The following is a 23502-nucleotide window of genomic DNA, read 5'->3' as shown; positions in this document are numbered from 1 at the left end:
CATACTGTTTTGCTTCCTGTTTTAAACACCTCCGTGTATGGAGTTTTACATCTACTAATTTGTTCATACAGAAAAAAAGAATGAAGGTTATGTAGCAGACCGAAACTCTGTTGTTTATTTCAACCATTTTCCTTAAAAATGCATTGAGGCTAAAAGTGTGTTTCATCCGATTACTCAATTAATCGAACAAACTAATCAATGGATTGTTCTATTGCTACAATTCAATTATCAATAGCTGCAGCTGGCGCTGCACAATTTTGAGGGGAAAAACAAATTGCGATTTTTATATTCTTGCCCTATAAATGAAGAAAACTGCAGAAACACCGGGTGAAGGAAGACTTGTTTCTTTTAGACTGTCAATCAACCTATTCTTTTCTCAAGGTGCCACACCTTAGAACAGTGGTTCTTAACCTGGGTTCGATCGAATCCTAGGGGTTCGGTCAGTCGGCCTCAGGGGTTCGACGGAGCCTCCATCCAAACCTGAGTAAATAACAAGTTCAATGTTTTATTATTATAATCAAATGACAGCAATCATTTCCATGAGATTATTTTCTAATATAAGTGTTTTGGCACACTTACAATGACAAAAAAAAAACAACATTGTTTTTCATGAGCTCTGTACAAGGTGGGGTTGCAAATAATTTGTACCCCTTTCAGATATTGCATTTAGGTCCCACTAAAACATTCACATGTTGCACAATGAGATGTAAACATGAGATCCTGTAACTTTTTGTCTGTAAGATATATCTTTATTAGTATTTCTTTAATATAGTAACATCATTAAATTAAGAAAAAACATTAAATTTTTTACTAAAGAAAGGTTCGGTGAATGCGCATATGAAACTGGCGGGGTTCGCTACCTCCAACAATGATAACAACCACTGCCTTAGAACAATATGCAATAATTTATTTTAGTATTTGGCTTTATGCTGACCGACTAAACTAAGCTTTGTAATCATATTTGTTTTCCTCCTAATTTGTGTTACATTGCGGAATTTCTCAATGCTTTGTCACAAAGTTTTCTGCGCCTGTTTCCCGTGTGTGCAGTCAAGCTGAGTTGCTCTCCGCCCACTGAGACAAAGATTATGAATGACTGAAAAGAGGGCTAACTGTGTCAGTTAATTCTACTGTTAATCGCACTCAGGTGCTGAGTGCGATGCATAGAGCGAGACGTCTTTCTCCCTGCTTGAGGCGGTAGATGAACAAAAACGAGCCTCTACAGTTCTGATTCACTCAAATGTAGTTGACGGCGGAGAAAAAGGGAAAAAAATGACAAAAGTGTTGTGAATACTTTGCAAATCAAGATCAAGATTGTTTATTGTCATATGCACAGTTAAACAGACAGTTCGCCGTATAATGAAAATCTTACTTTGCTAGTCCACCCTTCAACAAGTCGCACGGTACTTAGCTAAAAATAAAAAGTATATACAAGGCACAGTAAGTAACATAACTTATTGCACATTCTGATTGACAGTCAACAGTATAAATATGGAGGTGACCTTGGGTCACAGCAGCAGTTAAAGTGTCTTTAGTGATCAAAGGTGAAAGGTGTCTACAGTGATGGTTCACAGTCCGGGGGTGGTCAAGGTAGCTGTCTTTTGTTCAAAAAGACAAAAGTAAAGACGGGGGGGTGGGAGCTAGCATTCACAAGTTAGCATTCACAAGCTGACGGCCTGTGGGTAGAAACTGTTTGTCAGTCTCGTAGTCCTGGATTTCAGGCTCCTGTATTGTCTGCCTGATGGTAGGAGGCTGAAGAGACTGTGCTGGGGGTGTGTACTGTTCTTTATGATGTTGTGTGCTCTCCTGGTGGCCCTGGTAGAGTACATGTCCTGTAGTGAGGGGAAGGCTGCTCCTGATATGTACTGAGCAGTTTTAATCACTCGCTGGAGTGCCTTCCTGTCCTTAGCAGTGCAGTTTCCATACCAGACCGTGATTCAGCTGGTATGGAAACTGCACTTCTAAGGACAAATGCACTGTAACTAACTTGCATGTGCCTTTTTTTTTTTTTTTTTTACCAAGTACGTCTTGTTTAGTGAAACCCCTTTAAGTCAACCAACTCAAGTCCTGCTTGTCCGGGTTATTTCTATAAAAATGGCACCGTTTATGTTGACTTGTGGGGGGTTTTGCAGTATATTATTTTCATCCGTTTTTCCCTACTTTGACAAATAACAAGATGCAAAATTTCGTTTTAAACATTTTTTATTGCCCATTCTCTATTTCTCCCGTCCAACGGCAAAACCCAGTAACTAAATTTTGGTCAAAACTGAACTGATAATAATTTTGGAGTTACTAGGTGATATGTTTTACATTAGTGTATGCTTACTTACTGAACAAATTACAATATTGCATACACTAATGTAAAGCATATCACCTAGTAACTCCAAAATTATTATCAGTTCAGTTTTGACCAAAATTTAGTTACTGGGTTTTGCCTTTGGACGGGAGATTCGTCTAAATCACAAATGTACAAGCAATGGCTTTTTTTAGTTATGTCACAACCGCTCACCGTATTTTCCTGACCATAGGGTTATAAGGTGCACTGCCGAGGAGCTGTTCCATTCAGGTCTATTTTCATACAAAAGGTGCACCAGATTATAAGGCGCATTAAAGGGGTCATATTATGATTTTTTTCTCGAAATTAAAAACACTTACTTGTGGTCTACATAACATGTAATGGTGGTATTTTGGTCAAAATGTTGCATAGATTATGTTTTACAGACCATCCTGGCTGACTCATCGCTTCAGGATGTTTTGTGGGCGGTCTTATTTACATGGCGTCGACAGCGTCTTCTCCCCGTCATCTTTGTTGTACATGTGTAGCGTGCAAGGACGGGAGTCGAACAAGTGTCAAAAGATGACGCTACCTGTTTTAATGACATTGAGACTTTACTTAAATCAATAACGGAGCAGTATCTCCTCATCCGTGGCTCACTAGTGCAACAACAATGCCAGAAATGTGTCCCGTTACAACCCGTTCGACCGAAACCCTCTGGATAACTAAAGTTTTGAATTATGTAAACCCACTACGCCGTTAGTTTTTAGCGCTTCCATAGTGAGATATAAGTTAGAACTTTAAGCTACTTTATATTTGCAATGGCAACAGCGGAGGATGAATGCCACATAAGACGATAGAGAGAAAAAAATAATCTTATCGACTACAGTGTCAGCACGCACTACATGGCAGACTTGCGCACATTTTCAGGACTTATGCAGATCCCAAATACACATCAGCAGGTACCAGAAGGTAAGAAAAGTTGGTTTTTCATAATATTGCGGAACTAAACGGCAGTAGGTGTCATTTTGCGTTCCTTAGACACACACCATAATAAAACCCATGTGTTGAATCATAGCACGTCTGACTACAGGAGCCGTAATGCTCTGACAATACATCAAGCGGTGCGGCTTCTCAGTTTACCAAAGTCGTACTTAAACATTTGATGGATTTTGAGCGCCGTGTGTAATATTCTATATTCCCAATGGAACATTTAAAGTTTTAGTGTTGTGTACTGGTGTCCTCTAGCAGTCTACATGTATCTCTTATGTTTGACTGCCATTTACTGGTCACATTTATCATTACACCATGTACCAAATAAGATAGCTACGAGGTTGGTAAGGAAGCTGGAATTATTCCGTACATTAGACGCACCGGGTTATTAGGCGCACTGTAGATTTTTGAGAAAATGAAAGTATTTTTAAGTGCGCCTTATAGTCCGGAAAATAGAATATGTTGACATGAGTCAGCCAATCAGAGAGACTTAAGTGTTTTTGCATACTGTTTTTTTTTTCTTTTTCAGTAGACTCCTGACTGTGTATTTCTGTCCCACACCACAGGGTTAAATATCGCCTATCTGAACCCCGCCGCTGTCGGCGCCCATAAGAACTCCAGCTTAGCAGACCGTCAGCGAGAGTACCTGTTGGACATGATCCCACCACGATCCATATCGCAGTCCATCACCGGGCAAAAATGAGCCTGATGGCCCATCAGAAGACGCCTGGCCCCAGGCCCTGTTGTCCTACCCCACGCTAAAGCACTCCGACGCCGGCCAATAATAGCCCCCCTGAAACCCCAGGCCCCACCCATTCATCGCATGCAGTGCCTGTCCATGTGCCTACCTTCAATCCACCCATTGAAAAGCCACCAGGTCACGCAAGGACAATAAAATTTCAGCGCATTTCAAATTGAGCCACATGGTGAAATTCTTCTTGGTTGGCATCGTAATTCACTGTTGGTAGCACTTATTATTATTATTAGTATTACTATTAACCTTTATTTTTGCTTCCATTACTATTACTCATTATGCTTTTTGAATCGTAGTATTTGTTTTTCTAATGTCATTCTTTGAAGAAAGTGACAGTGGATCATTGTAGGGTCGCTTCAGACCTTTTTTTAACGCTCCACTCCGATTAAAGCTTGGATTGGAGTACAGCTAGTAACAGAAGATCAACAGGGTGCATTCTGCTTACTATGCAACTTTCAAGCTTTGTATGGTATACTAGAGCTTCAAAGTGGAGAAAAGTAATCGGGACATAAGTCGTATCCAGTTCAAAACAGGATAAAGACGTTTCTCCATTTGTGTGAGGGCTCATGAGGACAGAGCATCCTTTTCACACCATCGCATGTCGTCAGTCCCTGCACCATCACTGCTAGCTGGAAATGACAGAATGGTGCAGTCGTCTCTCGGAAGGAGAATCCTATTGTCATCAAACCTTTTCCATTTGCTTATCACTCCCCTGTCACGCGTCAGAGTCCCATCAATAACGTAGTGGATGTACACGGGACGCTGGTTCTACCAGTCAGCACTGCAGCCGTTGTGGAGTCGCTGTCAGGATTAGGGATCTTTGGGAACTTGTCCAGAATCGAGAGCGAAGAACAAAGTGGATGTGACAACCATCTTCCCAACCACACCACCCTTAACTACCTTTGGTTATGCACAGACTGGACCCCTTCCACCCAGAAGCTCCTTTTCACACCTTCCTGCAAAGGTGGAAGTGCACCCAAACACACCTTCTCACGTTTGTATTTTTCTGACTCTTGACCCCCGCGGAAACCCCTAAATACTCCTTTTTTTCCCCTTCTTCTTTATTTTTTTCATCATTTTTGCGGCGTCTCTTCTTGAAATGTTGGCATACCTGAGAGGTATCTGCCATCAGGAGACGATAATAATCAAGAAAGCTAAAAACAAAAAAACTATGTATGGATTATGTATAGATACCTTGCGTCAGATGGAGAAAAGAAAAGATGTGGATTATATCTTTTATGGGAGAGACATGGATCAATCATTGTGTGCATGTTCTGCGCACAAGTTGCCTCACTCCAGAGGAGCACTTTGCATATTTCCAATTGGAAAAAAAAACAAAAAACTTTCTTTTTTTTTTTTTTTTTTTTTTTTCTCTCAGAAAAAGAATGTTACAATTAAGAGTCTCTTAAGGTCTGGAAGCTGGCTGATGGCCTGTCAGAGAGTCACGGGTTGTCTGGTTTACTTTACATTTTACATGTGCTTTTTGCCGTGTTCATTTCCAAATGTTGGACCTCATGTTGCATGTCGCTGCTGCCTGCTGAGGCCAGAAAGCAAGGAGTACACTCAAGTATACACTCATGGTCTTTGGACCGAGTCATATTCAGAACAAGAAACTGGTAAGAACCCAGCTACTTCCCCTTTTCCACTGCACAGTATCGTCATGGCTCACTCTGCTGGCGCTTCATTGAATGTGTAAGTCAGTTGATACGCGTCACAACTACAGTTAAGAAAAACAAGAGTCCGCTTTGTTTACCCAAAGTGTTGCAATGTTCCACCTCAGTAAAACTGGTAGTAGGCAATATGGGACAGGATGGCTGAACAAAATAGAATATTGGGGAACTGTACCAGACAACTTATGACAAGCTCGGATCAATATAGCAGACAACATGGAAACCCAAGGTGTTGGTTCACAGCACATTTTTATGGATCTATCTTTCCAAAGATACATCTTGACCATATACGGCACGGTATCCATTAGGGGTGTCCCAATCCGATATTGACATTGGATATTGGTCCGATATCAGCAGAAATCAAGGTATCGGGCTTGCATCTAAACCTTCCGATATGATGGTATGTGTGCTGAGTTGTTGCGTAGCTAAGTTGTGCACAGCTTATCATATTTTGCTGACTATTAGCCGCATCGGTACATAAGGCACACCCACTAAATTTTAAGATAAATACGATTATTTCATATAACGATACTTGCCGTATTGGATTATAGGCCGCAGATGTATACCGCTACGATGTGAAATGAGATATTTACAGATAAAAAATTTGTAAACATTTATATACATACCTTAATTGTTTCCCAACAGTGTCTGTAACAGCAATGCAGTAAAATTGCTGGCTCTGTCTGTAAGTGTCCTTAGATGAGGAATGGTGGAGTCTAAAAACTGTATTGTCAATATAGGATCAAATAATTATAGTTACAGTACATATTACTTTCAGATAATAAAGGCTCCAAAGCAGAAGCGTATTAGAAAGAATCCAGTACCAAGCGTGTCAGTATCATTTTATTTCCTGTGAAATGAGCTTAATTTAATGATTTTTTTGTGGCCACTAAGTGTCACTAGAAGCAATCGCCACTCAACTTCAATAAGTAGGTGAGTTTTTTTAATACCTGGCATTGTTCTCTGTTTGATTAATTTAACTTGATCAAACCTTTTCCAACATTCCACATTACATGATAAAAGATCTTGCTGATATCGTAAAGGTTCAATATCCGTGTCAGCCAATGGGAGGTGTAAAGGTTGTATCGGAACACCCCTAATCCACGTGTACCCCTACCCTGACATGTGTGTTGTCCACATGTAGCTTTTTCAATATTACATATAGAAATTCATGATTTTAGAGGCTTAAAAGAATGACGCTGCAGCAAAGTGGAGACTGTGTTGTTCTAATATTCCAGAATCCAGAGCAGAGTCACAGCAATAGAACAAGCTAATATTAGCATGTGTGTTTGTTTTTATCAATGAAATGTAACAAAGGAGTATGCTTTGTTGCACCATATGGTTTTGACTGAGCGGGTACTGGAAACAGAAAGGAGTACTTTCCCGTGGAAATGCGAGTGGAGCCATGCGGTGGAAAAGAGGGCGTACCTGTCCAGGTTACATACTGTGATTGTTTAAGAGAACAAGCAGACATGTTTTGTTTTTATACAAGTTCATTTTAAAGTGTTCCAATCTGGCTCCCGGCCCGTCAAAAAAGCTCAGCTTGACCCCCCCCCCCCTTTTTTTGTTGATTGCGTGGTCTTCACATTGTTCAAGCAGCAGTCGTTAGTTGCACATCATGGACATAATATGCGTTACAAACTGCATCTTTTACAGTAAAAATGATTGATCTTCTCGGAAAGCTATACACACATCTTTGCGTAATTGAAAGGGTCACCGCTATGATGATGTGTCTTCATAACATAAGTTTCTTTGCACAACTGCACTCATGGCTGGAACACATCTCAATACAGTTGAGCAGGGCGGCTTATTTCGCATTTATGTGTAAGTATTTAGTATTTCTTGTACCCGCTTTCTGAGGTGCCTCCAAAGCCATTGACGTAGGCCCTTTAAGTGCGACACCATTCTTTTCGTGGCCACAGCAGCGACAGTAGTTTCCTTGAATGTTCATCATCTAAACATTGGAACCATACCCAAACCATGACTAGTTTTGCTTTGTTTATCAATTTGTAATATTTGATTGTTTCGTCCACGCGTACCATCCACCGAATGTCCCTCGGTTTTGAAATACTGCGAATCTTTGTGTACAATAGCGCTACAATCAGTGTTTAACCTGTGTGTTTATGGTACCTCGGTTTTCGTTAGTAACCTTTTCCAAAAAGTCCAACAAAAGCCGGATCGTACAGTTGGACTTAACCCAAGACTTTGTCACTAATGCGTGGTATTCTTTGCAGAATAATACACAATCAGACTGTCCCACGAGTATTTGGCCGTACGAAAACCGTGGTAAAACATTTGACAAAAATTATCTGACAAGCGGTAGAAAATGTGTGGGCGGATGGATCTATGATCCTAGGAAAACTGGGGCGTAGAGAAACCGAGGTACCACTGTACAAGGTTGAAGGTCTGTTGGACCGTTTTCCGTATGAGATCTAAAGTCTGAAAAAGAGATGTTGAAATGAAGAAGTTCCGATTGGACGCACTTTGTAGACAATGCAGAACTCGTATCGTGAACAGTTTGAAGAACTTTTACAAGTCATACAATACAACTCATACAAGGTACAATACAAGGCTGTCTATATGGGGATGTGAGTCATGTAGATACAAGTAACAGTATATATTTATATATATATATACCAGTCCACTTCTAGGCACATTGGAACTAAAAGGGTGGCACTAGACGCATCATTCTGTTGATTAGTGGACATGGAAGTTGCATACCAAGTATGAACAGAAAAAGCTGGATGTGGTTCATTTGTTGACTTCCATCAGTTTTGTACTTAAATATTTACTGTACATCATGACATGCTAGCACCATCTCAGTCGCAACACATGCTGCAATACATTTATCAGTCCCAGACCATACCGTGATGAGCTACAGTGAACTATATCTTTTGATCAAAACACGTTGTTGAAGCAATTTAGCTTGGATTGTGTTGACATATGTACACACCTTTGATTAAAATGGGTGGGTTTGGTACTCTGGTCCGTAACGGGAAAAAATTGAAGTTGTATTTACTTTGTTTAGCACCTAACCCGAACTGCTTACCCCTAACTTGTTGCATTCACCCCACACTCTTACCCCTAACCTGTTACACCCTAAAATGTGTAACCTTAATCTGTTACCTCTAATCCTAACCCAAAACTGGTTACTGCACTCCTAATCCTATTTTCTTACCCCAAATTTTAACTGCTTGAATCTAGTTACTTCTAATTTTAATTGGTTTTTTCTAACCCCTAACCCTAAATAGATACTCCTATCCGGTCACCTTTACCTTAACTGCTTACCACTAACCAGTTACCTCTAATATTGAATGCTGACCCATTATCAATTACCTTAAATCCTCATTCTGACCCCTAGCAGTTTACCCCAAACCTTAAATGCTTACCCCCATCTAGGCGTGTCTTAATGAAATTAAACAATGGATGTCCGCTAACTTTTTGCAACTCAACGCCAAAAAAACGGAAATGCTGATTATCGGTCCTGCTAGACACCGAACTCTATTTAATAATACAACTCTAACATTTGACAACCAAACAATTAAACAAGGCGACACGGTAAAGAATCTGGGTATTATCTTCGACCCAACTCTCTCCTTTGAGGCACACATTAAAAGCGTTACTAAAACGGCCTTCTTTCATCTCCGTAACATCGCTAAAATTCGCTCCATTCTGTCCACTAAATACGCTGAGATCATTATCCATGCGTTTGTTACGTCTCGCCTCGACTACTGTAACGTATTATTTTCGGGTCTCCCCATGTCTAGCATTAAAAGATTACAGTTGGTACAAAATGCGGCTGCTAGACTTTTGACAAGAACAAGAAAGTTTGATCACATTACGCCTGTACTGGCTCACCTGCACTGGCTTCCTGTGCACTTAAGATGTGACTTTAAGGTTTTACTACTTACGTATAAAATACTACACGGTCTAGCTCCATCTTATCTTGCCGATTGTATTGTACCATATGTCCCGGCAAGAAATCTGCGTTCAAAGGACTCCGGCTTATTAGTGATTCCCAAAGCCCAAAAAAAGTCTGCGGGCTATAGAGCATTTTCCGTTCGGGCTCCAGTACTCTGGAATACCCTCCCGGTAACAGTTCGCGATGCCACCTCAGTAGAAGCATTTAAGTCTCACCTTAAAACTCATTTGTATACTCTAGCCTTTAAATAGACCTCCTTTTTAGACCAGTTGATCTGCCGTTTCTTTTCTTTTTCTTCTATGTCCCACTCTCCCGTGTGGAGGGGGTCCGGTCCGATCCGGTGGCCATGTACTGCTCGCCTGTGTATCGGCTGGGGACATCTCTGCGCTGCTGGTCCGCCTCCGCTTGGGATGGTTTCCTGCTGGCTCCGCTGTGAACGGGACTCTCGCTGCTGTGTCTTGGATCCTCTTTGGACTGGACTCTCGCGACTGTGTTGTATCCATTGTGGATTGAACTTTCACAGTATCCTGTTAGATCCGCTCGACATCCATTGCTTTCCTCCTCTCTAAGGTTCTCATAGTCATCATTGTCACCGACGTCCCACTAGGTCATTATTGTCACCAATGTCCCACTGGGTGTGAGTTTTCCTTGCCCTTATATGGGCCTACCGAGGATGTCGTGGTGGTTTGTGCAGCCCTTTGAGACACTAGTGATTTAGGGCTATATAAGTAAACATTGATTGATTGATCTATTTACCTGTAATATTATTTGTTTACCGTTAAAACCTGTTCCTAAATAGTTACCACTAATGCTATACCCTAATAGGTTGCCTCTTACCCTAACTGTTTAACCCTAACCCTAAAGGTTCATATATATTTCAAGTAAAGCTTGTCAAATAAACAGGTACTTTTAAAGAGTGCTCATGTTTGCCATTTTAGCACCGGTCTTTCCTTTGGTCCATGCAATTTATGTATGATCTCACTCGTTTGGTCTACTTACTATGGTTGTGCATCAAACAGGTTGGGTCGAGACCGCTTGAAGATTGAAATCTCGGTCTGCTTACAGTTTGGTTCACTTCAGCTCAAACGTGACTCGAGGACAAGTGTTAAAATGACAGCGTAAAATGTAAGAATTTAGCAATATTGTACAGTACAAATGTTCTCTCTAGAACTTTTCATATGTGTATACTTTCCTCAACTTTAAATGTAATTTTTTTTTTTTTTGTGGTAACTTAAGTTTAAAAAAATGTGTGGTTTATTGCCGCTACCTGCAAGGAAAACACATGAATCCAGCAAAAGGCGCTGTCTCACTCTATACTCTAAACCAGGGGTCACCAACGCGGTGCCCGCGGGCACCAGGTCGCCCGTAAGGACCAGATGAGAAGCCCGCTGGCCTGTTCTAAAAATAGCTCAAATAGCAGCACTTACCAGTGAGCTGCCTCTATTTTTTAAATTGTGTTTATTGACTAGCAAGCTGGTCTCGCTTTGCTGGACATTTTTAATTCTAAGAGCGACAAATCTCAAATAGAATTTGAAAATTCAAGAAAATATTTTAAAGACTTGATCTTCACTTGTTTAAATAAATTCTTTTTTTTTTTTTTACTTTTAACTTTCAGAAAGACAATTTTAGAGAAAAAATACAACCTTAAAAATTATTTTAGGATTTTTAAACACATATACGTTTTGGCCTTTTAAATTCCTTCTTTCTCTTTCCTGATAATTCAAATCAATGTTCAAGTAAATTAATTTTTGTATTGTAAAGAACAATAAATACATTTTAATTTAATTCTTCATTTTAGCTTCTATTTTTTCGACGAAGATTATTTGTGAAATATTTCTTCAAACTTATGATTAAAATTAAAAAAAAGATATTCTGTCAAGTCTAGAAAATCTGTAAAATCAAATTTAAATCTTATTTCAAAGTCTTGAATTTCTTTAAAAAAATTTGTTCTGGAAAACCAAGAAGAAATAATGATTCGTCTGTGTTAGAAATATAGCTTGGTCCAATTTGTTATATATTCTAACAAAGTGCAGATTTGATTTTAAGCTATTTAAAACATGTCTTTAAAAATATATATTTATTGTGAGGAATCATTAAGAATATCAGTGTTTCCACAAAGATAAAAATCATTAGTTATTCATAATAACATAAAATTAAATGTAAATTGAGCAAATTGGCTATTTCTGGCAATTTATTTAAGTGTGTATCAAACTGGTAGCTTTTCGCATTAATCAGTACCCAAGAAGTAGCTCTTGGTTTCAAAAAGGTTGGTGGACCCTGCTCTAATCTATACTCAATCACAGATTATTTTAAGCATATTTGACATATTGTGGCCTAAATTAAGCTTTTTGAAGCGTAAAAATAGTTAAATGAACTAAACATATCAGTACCAGAGTGGCCTAAGGATGAGGTTAAACCTATCTGTATTGCGGCCACTGATTAGCTCAGCAATTGCTATATTGGAATAAACAAGTGTAAAAGTGACTTTGTAGATGTTATTTCATGTCTAGAGGGCTCTTGTGTTTAAAAAAAAAAAACATGTTTTGGATGTCAACAGATTTTGTTATGCCAAAGCTATAATAAAAAGTATCGATATTTCATTTTCCAAAACTCCAGTCGCTACCAGAGTACCAAACTGCAAGTTGACATGGAATAGTTTTTCCAGTAATGGAAGCCTAATCAGCCGTGATGTTATGAGAAACTTCTAACATGTATTTTATAAAGCAGCAGAAATCCTTTTAATAATGGTCTTTAGTCCGTGGTACATAATTCACATTTTTCAATTTATGGCCAACAGACTTGGCTAATAGCTAACAGTGCATTTGCACTGTTAGCTAATACTAATAGTGTGTTTACTCTTTTAGGTTTTAGCTAAGCTGTGTGACGTGTAAACACCACGTCAGTGTCTTGTTTCTTTGCTCAGGTCAAACACAGGCTGTAAAAAAAAAAACACCACAGGTGATGACTTGGCGGTATTTGAACCTCATAATTAGCATGTATGCTAACATATTGGGCAGCATTGGTGCATGTTAGCTAGTTTGACGCTGACTGTTTCAGGGTTTGCAAATTGGATTATTTTTACAAGTAGATTTCGGATTAATGAACAATACTTCGAAATGTTTGCTGTCAAAAATAAATAAATAGGACTTACCCAGAAGCACTTAAGTCACATAGCCACCTTTCATTTGATCGCAGCTCGCGTTCATGTGCTCGCAGAAGCTAACGCTTTAAGCTAAGCTAAATGGTAAAAGAATACCTTTGGTTTTGAAGATGTTCAAGCGGATTTAAGCCTTCTTGATTCTGATGATCGTGCTCAGCAAATACCAGGCACCTACCCACTTTTTCTGTTCCAGTTTTACATTGGGGCATTTCTTTTTCTGCTAGCGTTTACGTCCCGTGTCAGAAAACCTTTTGTCACAAATCTTTACATCAAGCTAGTGCTTCAGTGTATTTTGTCACGTAAACACAATTGGATCTGCTAAATATCTTATATAGCAAACTGGTTGGTTTGAAAAAAAAAAAGCAAAGGCATTTTTCCCCACTCATCTTCATATGTTGCCATCCGTCATAATTTTACAGTCTACCAGCAAAAGGTCCATAATCAATGCATACATTATTTATCTGTTAGTTTTGTATTGTATACATTTTTGTTTCATAAAATTTTTTTCGCAGCAAATGCTTTGTAACATATGTAAGTAACATTAATGACATCATGTTCTGCTTCTTTGGACAATGCAAACTAAGTGAAACCGAACCCACAGCAGCTCTGCTGTGACAGCCAAGTAATGCACTCTATCTTGCCTCACTTGCGACATGACAATAATCAATCCTGCACAAACGCAACAGAATTATTAACAGTCGGCCATTATGGGAGGTATGTAGAGTAATTTCGGATTGACCCGCGACAATTTACGGTAAAACAATAGATGGCCAAAAAGGTTTCGGCGTAAAGCGCAGAAATGTTGTCATAACAAGTATGTTGTGTTACAGTGCTCAACGTCAAGTTTATGACACAGCGGTTAATTCAGCAGTATGTCATCTTATCCAAAATAATATTTGTAATGCTAAAATAGTGCCCATAAATGTGGCAAAAGCACATTGTTTCAAAATAGTATTTTTGGTTTATTGTGTGGGAGAAAATACCAGTTGTTGATTTACCAAATTAATTAGATACACATTTTTGAAAAACAATTTTGTTAAAAGGGAACTGCACTTATTCGGAATTTTGCCTATCTTTTACAATCCTTATAAAATACAGGACATACATATAACTATACTTATATATATATATATATGTATAAATGTATTGTGTGTGTGTGTGTGTGTGTGTATATGTATGTATATATATATATATATATATACATGACATATTTATGTATATGCAATATATATACATATATATGTCAGGTATATATAAATGTGTATATATACACATATGTATCTTATGTATGTGTGTATATATATTATATGTATATACATATGAATGTATGTATGTATGTATATACATATACATATGTATATATACATCCATGGATGAATGGATATATACATCCTTGTGTATATATGTGTGTTTGTGTGTGTGTGTGTATATATCTATATATGTGGATGTATATATACGTGTGTGTATGTGTATATATATACATATGTATGTATGTATTTACATATGTGTGTGTGTGTGTGTATATATATATATATATATATATATATATATATATATATATATATATATATATATATATACACAAATGTGTGTGTGTGTGTGTGTGTGTGTGTATATTAATGCATTCTAACTCGTAAATAAAAGTCCGCTTACAACGGGGCTAATGGAATGTCCTCTATTCCGCCCATAAAACCCAATAAATATGGTTAAATGGATTATAATTGTAAAGCGATTTTTTTCTCTTACACACTATTTACATGTCCAAACACCAAGGGCGGGCCATTGCCCTAACCACGACCCATCAGGAGAAAGGGTGAAGTGTCTTGCACAAGGACACAACGGACATGTTGTGGATGGCAGAAGCTGGGGGAACAAACCAGGAACCCTCAAGTTGCTGGCACAGCCGCTCTACCAACTGAGCCACGTTGTCCCAAATAACCATTCAAAAAGCGCCAACAATACTCCGTTTATGAGACGTGACTTGAATATTAAGCAAGTATTGGTGATATTATTATAAGCTCTAACGCAGACAATATATTTATAGCAGCGCCGTGATCACAAGCTTGTGTGCCAATATTTTACATCACCGAGTGGTCTGCTGTTTCCTTGCTTCCTTGTTTGTTAAAATGTTTTGTAGATCATAAATAATGGTGAGAACAACATGAAAAGACGGTTGTTTCCACCCCCCGTCCTCTTTTCTTCGCGAGGATTATGAGTCATTCTTCACCTAAACGGAAATATAACACTATTCAGTCGGCATTCTAATGATAGCACACCTCGTGCAGTAAGTGATGTTTCAATATGGTTTTTGGCCGTCATGAAGTAATAATCAGTGATGTTGGGGAAAAAAGCAAACAGTGTGATGCATGTTTTAAATTAATGTGTCGCGTATGTGGAAAATCAGCAAAATACTTAAATACTAAAAGTTATTTTAAATGTGCCTTTTACTACATTGCATACATACTTACATCATGTATTTTCAACCTCAATGAAGGTGTTTGGATCTTTCTGAAGGACTTTACAGGCAGAATAGAGCGACTCTCCTAGGCTCCATTGTAAGCAAATTTCTTTAGTATCTATTTACTATTTACAATGCATAAAAAAAGAAAAACATGTCATCCTGTCATCCTTACAAAAGGATTGTGAATGATTGGCAAAATTACCCCTCACAAAAAAAATGTTCCCCTTTAAACATAGTACATTGAAGAGTTTGTTACATGATATCAAAGTGATCCCTGTATCGTTCCATGTTACTGTTAGTATCAGTATGTTTACATGTTTGATTGATTGAAACTTTTATAAGTAAATTGCACAGTACAGTACATATTCCGTACAATTGACCACGAAATGGTAACACCCGAATAAGTTTTTCAACTTGTTTAAGTCGGGGTCCACGTTAATCAATTCATGTTAGCCTCAGCCTTCGCTATGGAAAGTGTTTCTCCAGACTGGCAAGATGATGATGATGATGATGCTTGAACAATCCAGGCCGTGAGCGGGTGGCAGCGTTCATGATGAAATTCTGAAACTACCTAAAAAAAAAAGATGTCAAGTTTCCACATGGACATCAATTTTCTGCTGTGTCTCAAATGGAGTACCTGCTTCAGTACACTTGGTTAAGTAGGCGGCGTACTTAGTTCCCGAGTGCACTTACTGGAAACAATTGAAAACGATTGCTTTCTTCTATTTCTCTTTTTTTTCTTTTCTTTTTTTTTTGTTGGGCCGTGTTGAGTAGAACAAAGGAGTACTTGCACTATATTCTGCAATCTTCTTGCACTCCCTAAGTGTACTAGAAGTGCACCAATTGAGACACAGTCTGAGTTTGTTGAAATCAATCAAAAGTCCTTTTATCTAAACAGTGGGGACATCGGGTGTGACCTTGTACTACCTTTTACCAGCTGAGTCCCAATTCTGGTCCCCCCAACCACATCAAAACCAACCCTCTTTCTCGCTCTTTTCCTGCGCACACTTTTTTTATTTGGATTTCTCTTCCTCCTTGTTTTGTTTTGCTGCAGTTTGCAGACCAAAAGTATTGAGTGAGACAAGCGACAGGATACTTGCTAGTAATAAAGACTTCTTGTACATACGAGCCTTTTCCTCCCCCCGTGCTGAAAAAAGAACTTCAATGGTTGTATATTGTGTAGAAAATCCAACAAAAAGCCATGAATATTGTGAAGCTTGTCATTTGGTTTTGTGATCACTGTGTATTCTTGTGTAACTAATGTGCAAAATGTTTAGGATTCTCCTTTCTTTTCTTTGCCATCTTCCTTGAAACGGACGCGTGCTTCAACGCTTCTCGCTTCAAAGTTTCTTCAGACTCTGTTGTCTGCATGTTAGTTTCCTGCAACAATCAAAATGCCTCGGTTCCCACTAAAGTGCTTGGAAAATTGTTTCCGCTCAAAGTATGAATCATTTTCAACTTTGTGTCTCTGCAGCAGAAACATGCTGATGTCAGCACAGGCAACTAACCGGGCCGCCCCGCAGCTCCTTTTTTCAGCGGCTTGCTACATATTGTAAAGAAAATTAATGCATTGTTTCCTGTTGTGAAATGTGCACAACGCAGGAAGTGACTGACCCATCACAGTTTGCCGCCATGCCCCCGCCCACATCTGCTAAAATTCCTCACAGTTGGTCATAGTCCGTCCTTATTGGTCAGGGGTCTCAAACTCAATTTACCTGGATGCAGAGTCTGGGTGAAGCTGGGCCGCAGGAAAATATTTCTTTAAAAAATATACTTTTAAAGGTCTCTATTTTTATTTTCAACACAAAATATCTCAATATAGATGAACAAAAAGAGAATTAAGGAACGTGAGGCAATGCAAATTAAACAATAAAAAAAACATAACGGTTTGAATTGGTCCAGGTTATAGGGGACTATTATTACTGACGGACAGGTGTCGCGGTGTGACTGCAGCCAGGCACAAAAACCCTCGTCTCTGTCGCTTTAACTCATTTGCCGCTTTTCCACTAATGCAGGGGTAGGCAACCCAGAACGTTGAAAGAACCATTATGGACCCAAATAACAAAAAATTGTTGCCATGGAGTTTACAGTTACGGTAGCACAATTAGCCCCGAACTGGTTAACATCACGACTAACGTGTTACACGTCCGATTCGCCCAGCGAGACTCTGTCGGAGTATCAGCGCTGGGGTCCAGTACACCACAGTTTTGTATTGTCGCTCAGTCCTTCGGCGGAGTGCTTTGGAAGCTACCGAACCACTCATCTGGCGTCAATGTTCGGCCTTCGAGAGCCACATACCTCACCGTGATTGGTAGATTCCTTCAGCTCCGCACACAACGCTGTCAAGCGGCATTCATAAAAAATTGTGGGCCGCACTAACATTAAATCTTCATATTAAGGTGGGGGCTGCAAAATATAGTCTCACAGGCTGCAATTAGCCCGCGGGCCGTGTGTCTGAGACCTCTGGCCAGGGATGTTCCAACCTCACAGAAAAAAAGAAAAGTTGCAAAGGATATTTTCAATTGTGTTATATTTGTTTGTGAACACTGTAGGGAAAATAATCTAAAATTTGATTTGAAGAAATGCATTTGTTGATTATCTAAACACGTGAATTTTTTAAAACGTTTACATTTTTTTAAACTAAATTATTTTGGTCTAAATATATTTTTTCAAACACTTTGGCATTATTTATTTAATTTGCAATTGTATTTAAATCCTTCTTAAATATCAAAAATTTGTGTTTCCCTTTAATTGTGTGGTTTTATCTTTCTTCCACTTTTGAAGTACTTAAAAAAATGTACTGAAATTTGTTTGACACTTTTACATTTGAACAAAACAACCAAAATAAATACATTCTCTGTCCCCCCCAAAAATGGTGCTCTATATATATATATACAGTATATATATATATATATATATATATATATATATACAGTATATATATATATATGTATGTATATATATATATGTACTGTATATATATATATATATATATATATATATAAACACGCTAATGTGGATCTTGGTGACTCCTAAGGCTTCACACCAGGATAAAAAAGAAATGTACACAATGGATATTTTCATGTTTTTCATATTTGTGTTTATAAATACAACAGTAAAAAATCCATTTAAAATGTTAATACATTCGGATTATTCAAATACATAAACATTTTCATTTTTTGAAACTAAAGTAAATAATAGATTACTTTCAATTTATGTCTGTCTTTATATTTATAAACACTTTGTTACACTATTTCTTCATTTGCAATTTTACTTAAATCATTCTTAAATATCCAAACTAAGTTTTATTTTGTTTACTTTTCAATTGTGTGTGTTTTTTTAGGTGACGTTTCTGTTTCATGTCTTTTTTCTTTTTCTTTTTTTTTTCTTTACATTTGTGTTATTTTTTGAAAAAATGTTGGCCAACAAAAAAAACAGCTGTGGGTCACCAAATGCTGAAGTTTGGACAAGTGTGCTTTAAGAGCACTTGTTTTTGTTGTTACTGACCATCCCTAAATGCCAAGTATGCATGACGCCACTACCAAAAGTTGCTGACATCAGCAAACTTTCTGCGTTTGAGTACATTTTTTCCTGCCGACATCAGCATCTTTTTCTCTGCAGTGATATTTTACCCATAAAAAGTTAGTTTCAAGCAACTTTCAAGCATTTTACATCCAAACACGTTTAAAACCAGATTTTTTTCCTTCTTTTTGCAATGTTTTGCTCCCATCAATCCTGACCTTTTGCACATACCTGATATTTAACGCTCTTCAAAAAACGAAAAAAAAGTCAATGAAAATAATGCTGTTTGAATACTGCCAGTTGATTGACAATTATGCATTGATTGAAAAAAAAAAATAAGCTAATTTTGGAGGAAATAACTTTGTAATATTTATCTTGCAAGCTATGTTTAATAAAGGTTCAAACAATTTGCTTCCAAGTGTGACTTGTACTGCACAAAATGACAAAACTTTTCTTCTCCTCACTGCCACACACACACACTTCCTGTCCAAAAAGTGCAGCATCTGAGAAACTGAGGGAAGAGAACCACTGGTTATTGTTCAAAGAATCACCTTGAGATGCTGCGTTCACTGCTTTCGCCAATTTTTGAATTTATTTATTGAAACGTCCCTAATGGTGACGCATGATACTTTAATGGCAGCATATTTCTCTGATAAAGTAATAATTATCTTGCTGTGTCAGTTGCTTCCAAAGAGGGAAGTAAATACTCTAGTTTCAAGAGGAGTGGCGTGATGTCCAACAGTTCCTGAAGCTATCTGCCTTGTGGTAAATGAGTTATACTTGTATAGCGCTTTTCTACCTTCAAGGTACTCAAAGCGCTTTGACACTATTTCCACATTCACACACACTGAGGGCGGGAGGTGCCATGCAAGACCCTAACCACGACCCATCAGGAGCAAGAGTGAAGTTTTGCTCAAGGACACAACGGACATGACAAGATTGGTAGAAGGTGGGGATTGAACCAGGAACCCTCAGATTGCTGACACGGGTACTCTCCTGACTACGCCACGCCATCTCCAATGCCTAAAAACTGTGGACTAATTATTCCTTAGTAATAATATTTATTAGTAATGATAAATATTACCTCGTAATATGAAATATTAATATGATAGAATAAAATATCAATATTTCATAGTGTAAAAACATGTGTAGTATAATTATTACGTGGTCTAAGAACAAAAATACTGTAGTACAGTCATGGTTTATAATACAGTGCATCACTTTTTTCACAATTTATGTTAAAGCCTTTTTCCAAAATGGAATAAATTAATGTTTGTCCTCAAAATTCTACAGACAATACCCCATAGTGACAATGTGACAATTTTTTTAATTACATATGTTTGCGAATGTATTTAGAATTTTTTTTTTAAAAAGTAAGATTTACAGCCTTTTCCATGAAGTTCAAAAGTGACATTAGGTGCATCCTGTTTCAACTGATCATCTTTGAACTGTTCCTACAGATTAATTGGAGTCCACTTGTGGTAAAATCCAGTTGGTTGGACATGATTTGGTAAGGCACACACCTGACTGTGCATGGCAAAGCACAAATCAAAAATGAAGTCAAAGGACATGTGTGTAGACCTCCAAGATGTGATCTCACGGCTCAGCAGCACAATATGTGAAGTGAATTATATAGCGCTTTTTAAACTCTTGTGACTCAAAGCGCTTTACATAGTGAAACCCAATACCTAAGTTACATTTAAACCAGTGTGGGTGGCCCTGGGAGCAGGTGGGTAAAGTGTCTTGCCCAAGGACACAACAGCAGCGACTACGATGGCGGACGTGGTGATCGAACATGGAACCCTCAAGTTGCTGGTGCGGCCACTCTACCAACCGAGCTATACTGCCCCGCTATAGCTCTCCCGTCCAAAGGCAAAACCTAGTAACACTTCTAGCTGATTTTGCGAAAACAAAGGAAAACCAATCTATCTTGATGCTGTCTTACAAAGATCTACAAAGTCATCAAACGTATAGATGTTTTCTTGAGCTTTCATTTTCTTGCCGATCTAGCCATGGATTGAATCTGCTCTCATGAACGTGTGCCCTTTCTCCAGATATTTTATCACAATCTCGGGTGGGCCCCATTATGCGTTTGCACATTGGGCAAGAGCCGTGTACGTCATTAAAGACAATAAGGCGACTGACAAAGAAGCTCCGATTGGTCCCTTGAGATACTAGGTTTTTCTGTTGTATCTACGCGGTTATGTAGTAGTTGCTAGGTCCTACCATGCGCGTAACAGCTTACTTACGGAACAAATTACAATATCGCATACACTAATGTAAAGCGTATGACCTAGGAACTCCAAAATTATTATCAGCGCAGTTTTGACCAAAATTGAGTTACTGGGTTTTGCCTTTGGACGGGAGAGCTGCTGCTAAATATCTGCTGCTTTGCATGTCCCAGCACAGTGGCCGCCATCATCCGTTAATGGAAGAAATTCCTGAGGCCCTTCCAGAAAGACAACCTTCTGTGCAACACACCACCAATCAGGTGTGGTATTGTGGCCAGACGGAAGCCACTTCTCAGTATAGAGTTTACCAAAATGCACCTGAATGACTCTCAGAATATTAGGAACAAAACTTTTGGTCTGATGAGACTAAGATAAAACTCTTTAGCATGAATGGCAGACATCATGTTTGGAGGAAACCAGGCACCGCTCATCACCAGGCCAACACCATCTCTACAGTGAAGCATGGTGGTGGCAGCATCATGCTGTGGGGATGTTTTTCAGCGGCAGGAACTGGGAGACCAGTCAGGATAGAGGGAAAGATGAATGAAGCAATGTACAGAGACATCCTGGATGAAAAATAACACTTCCCATTCGACCTGACGGAGCTTGAAAGGTGATGTGAAGAGAAATAAAGTAAATTGTCCAAAGACAGGTGTTCCAATTTTGAAGGAAAGTATTCAAACAGAATTGAGGCTGTAATTGCTGCAAAAGGTGCATCAACAAAGTATTGAGCAAAGACTGTGAATACTTATGTACATGTGCTTTCTTGTTTTATTTCTAATTCATTTGCAAAAAGCTCTAAGAAACCAAAAACCCTATTAGTACATAGTGTAAAAACACAAATATAACAGTGGGTCTCAAATGGGGGTACGCGTACCCCTGGGGGTACTTGAAGGTATGCCAAGGGGTACGTGAGATTTTTTTAAAAATATTCTAAAAATAGCAACGATTCAAAAATCCTTAATAAATAAATTTATTGAATAATACTTCAACAAAATATGAATGTAAGTTCATAAACTGTGAAAAGAAATGCAACAATGCAATATTCAGTGATGACAGCTAGATTTTTTGTGGACATGTTCCATAAATATTGATGTTAAAGTTTTCTTTTTTTGTGAAGAATGTTTAGAATTAAATTCATGAATCCAGGTGGATTTTTATTACAATCCCCAAAGAGGGCACTTTAAGTTGATGATTACTTCTATTTGTAGAAATCTTTATTTATAATTGAATCACTTGTTTATTTTTCCACAACATTTTGTTATTTTTATATCTTTTTTTCCAAATCGTTCAAGGAAGACCACTACAAATGAGCAATATTTTGCACTGTTATACAATTTATTAAATCAGAAACTGATGACATAGTGCCGTATTTTACTTCTTTATATCTTTTTTTTCAACCCAAAATGCTTTCCTCTGATTAGGGGGTACTTGAATTAAAAAAATGTTCACAGGGTACATCACTGAAAAAAGGTTGAGAACCACTGGGTTATAAGACATGGTGTAAAAACACTAGTACTACAAAGTGTACATATTGTGGTACCCGGATTCCCACCAAGACACAGGAGGGTGTTTGCAAAAAGCCGTAAAGGGCATTTATTGCACAAGTCTTTGTAGGAAGGGCAGGGTGTTGAATAATCAACTTAAAGTGTCCATTAACAAACATACATTTCTCCCATCCGGGGCCCTCAATCCTGCACATAGCACACTTCTTTACTCGTTGGGGCGGCATGGCAGAGTGGGTAGAGTGGCCGGGCCAGAAACTTGAGAGTTACAGGTTCGCTCCCCGCCTAGTGACATCCAAAATCGCTGCTGTTGTGTCATTGGGCAGGACACTTCACCTTTGCCCCCGGTCAGAGGTGGGTAGTAACGTGTTACATCTACTTGAGTAACTTTTGGGATAAATTGTACTTCTAAGAGTAGTTTTTATGCAACATACTTTTAATTTTACTTGAGTATATTTATAGAGAAGAAACGCTACTTTTACTCCGCTCCATTTATCTACATTCAGCTCGTTACTCACTACTTTTTTTCATCGATCTGTTAATGCACGCTTTGTTTGTTTTGATTTTGTCAGACACGCTTTCAAAGTAGGATCTGCGCATGCCTGCGTTTCACCAATCGCATGCAGTCACTGGTGACGTTGGACCAATCAAACAGAGCCAGGCGGTCACGTGACCGTCACCCGTACAACCCGACTTAAACAAGTTGAAAAACTTATTGGGGTGTTACCATTTAGTGGTCAATTGTACGGAATATGTACTGTACTGTACAATCTACTAATAAAAGTTTCAATCAATCAATCAAAAGTGTAAAGGAAAAAAGACACTTTTTATTTCAACCGTACTTCCTGTCAAAAGCCTAAAGACTGATCGCACAGTTCCTGTCTTCACAATAGAAGTGCCGCGCTAACAAAATAAGAGTCTCCAAAAGCCAGCGCAAACAAGCTAGCAAGCTACGGAGTTTGCCGCCAATGTATTTCTTAAAGTGTAAAGTGTATAAAAACGAATGCGGAAA

The 23502-nt window shown here is 38.4% G+C and overlaps 1 protein-coding gene across 2 annotated transcripts in view; it reads left to right on the top strand.

Moving 5' to 3' along the window:
* Positions 1-19162, top strand: part of gatad2b (GATA zinc finger domain containing 2B) — a 150728-nt gene extending 131566 nt beyond the window's left edge. For both annotated transcript variants that reach the window (XM_061908362.1, XM_061908363.1), the window contains one exon: positions 3832-19162. In XM_061908362.1, coding sequence (XP_061764346.1) covers positions 3832-3968 — 137 coding nt within the window. In that variant the 3' untranslated portion in view covers positions 3969-19162. The remainder of the gene's footprint in view (positions 1-3831) is intronic.
* Positions 19163-23502: the final 4340 nt, after the last annotated feature.

This window comes from Nerophis ophidion, linkage group LG08 (genome assembly GCF_033978795.1).
Source record: "Nerophis ophidion isolate RoL-2023_Sa linkage group LG08, RoL_Noph_v1.0, whole genome shotgun sequence".
NCBI lineage: Eukaryota > Metazoa > Chordata > Actinopteri > Syngnathiformes > Syngnathidae > Nerophis > Nerophis ophidion.
This window is presented reverse-complemented; position numbering and strand designations above follow the sequence as displayed.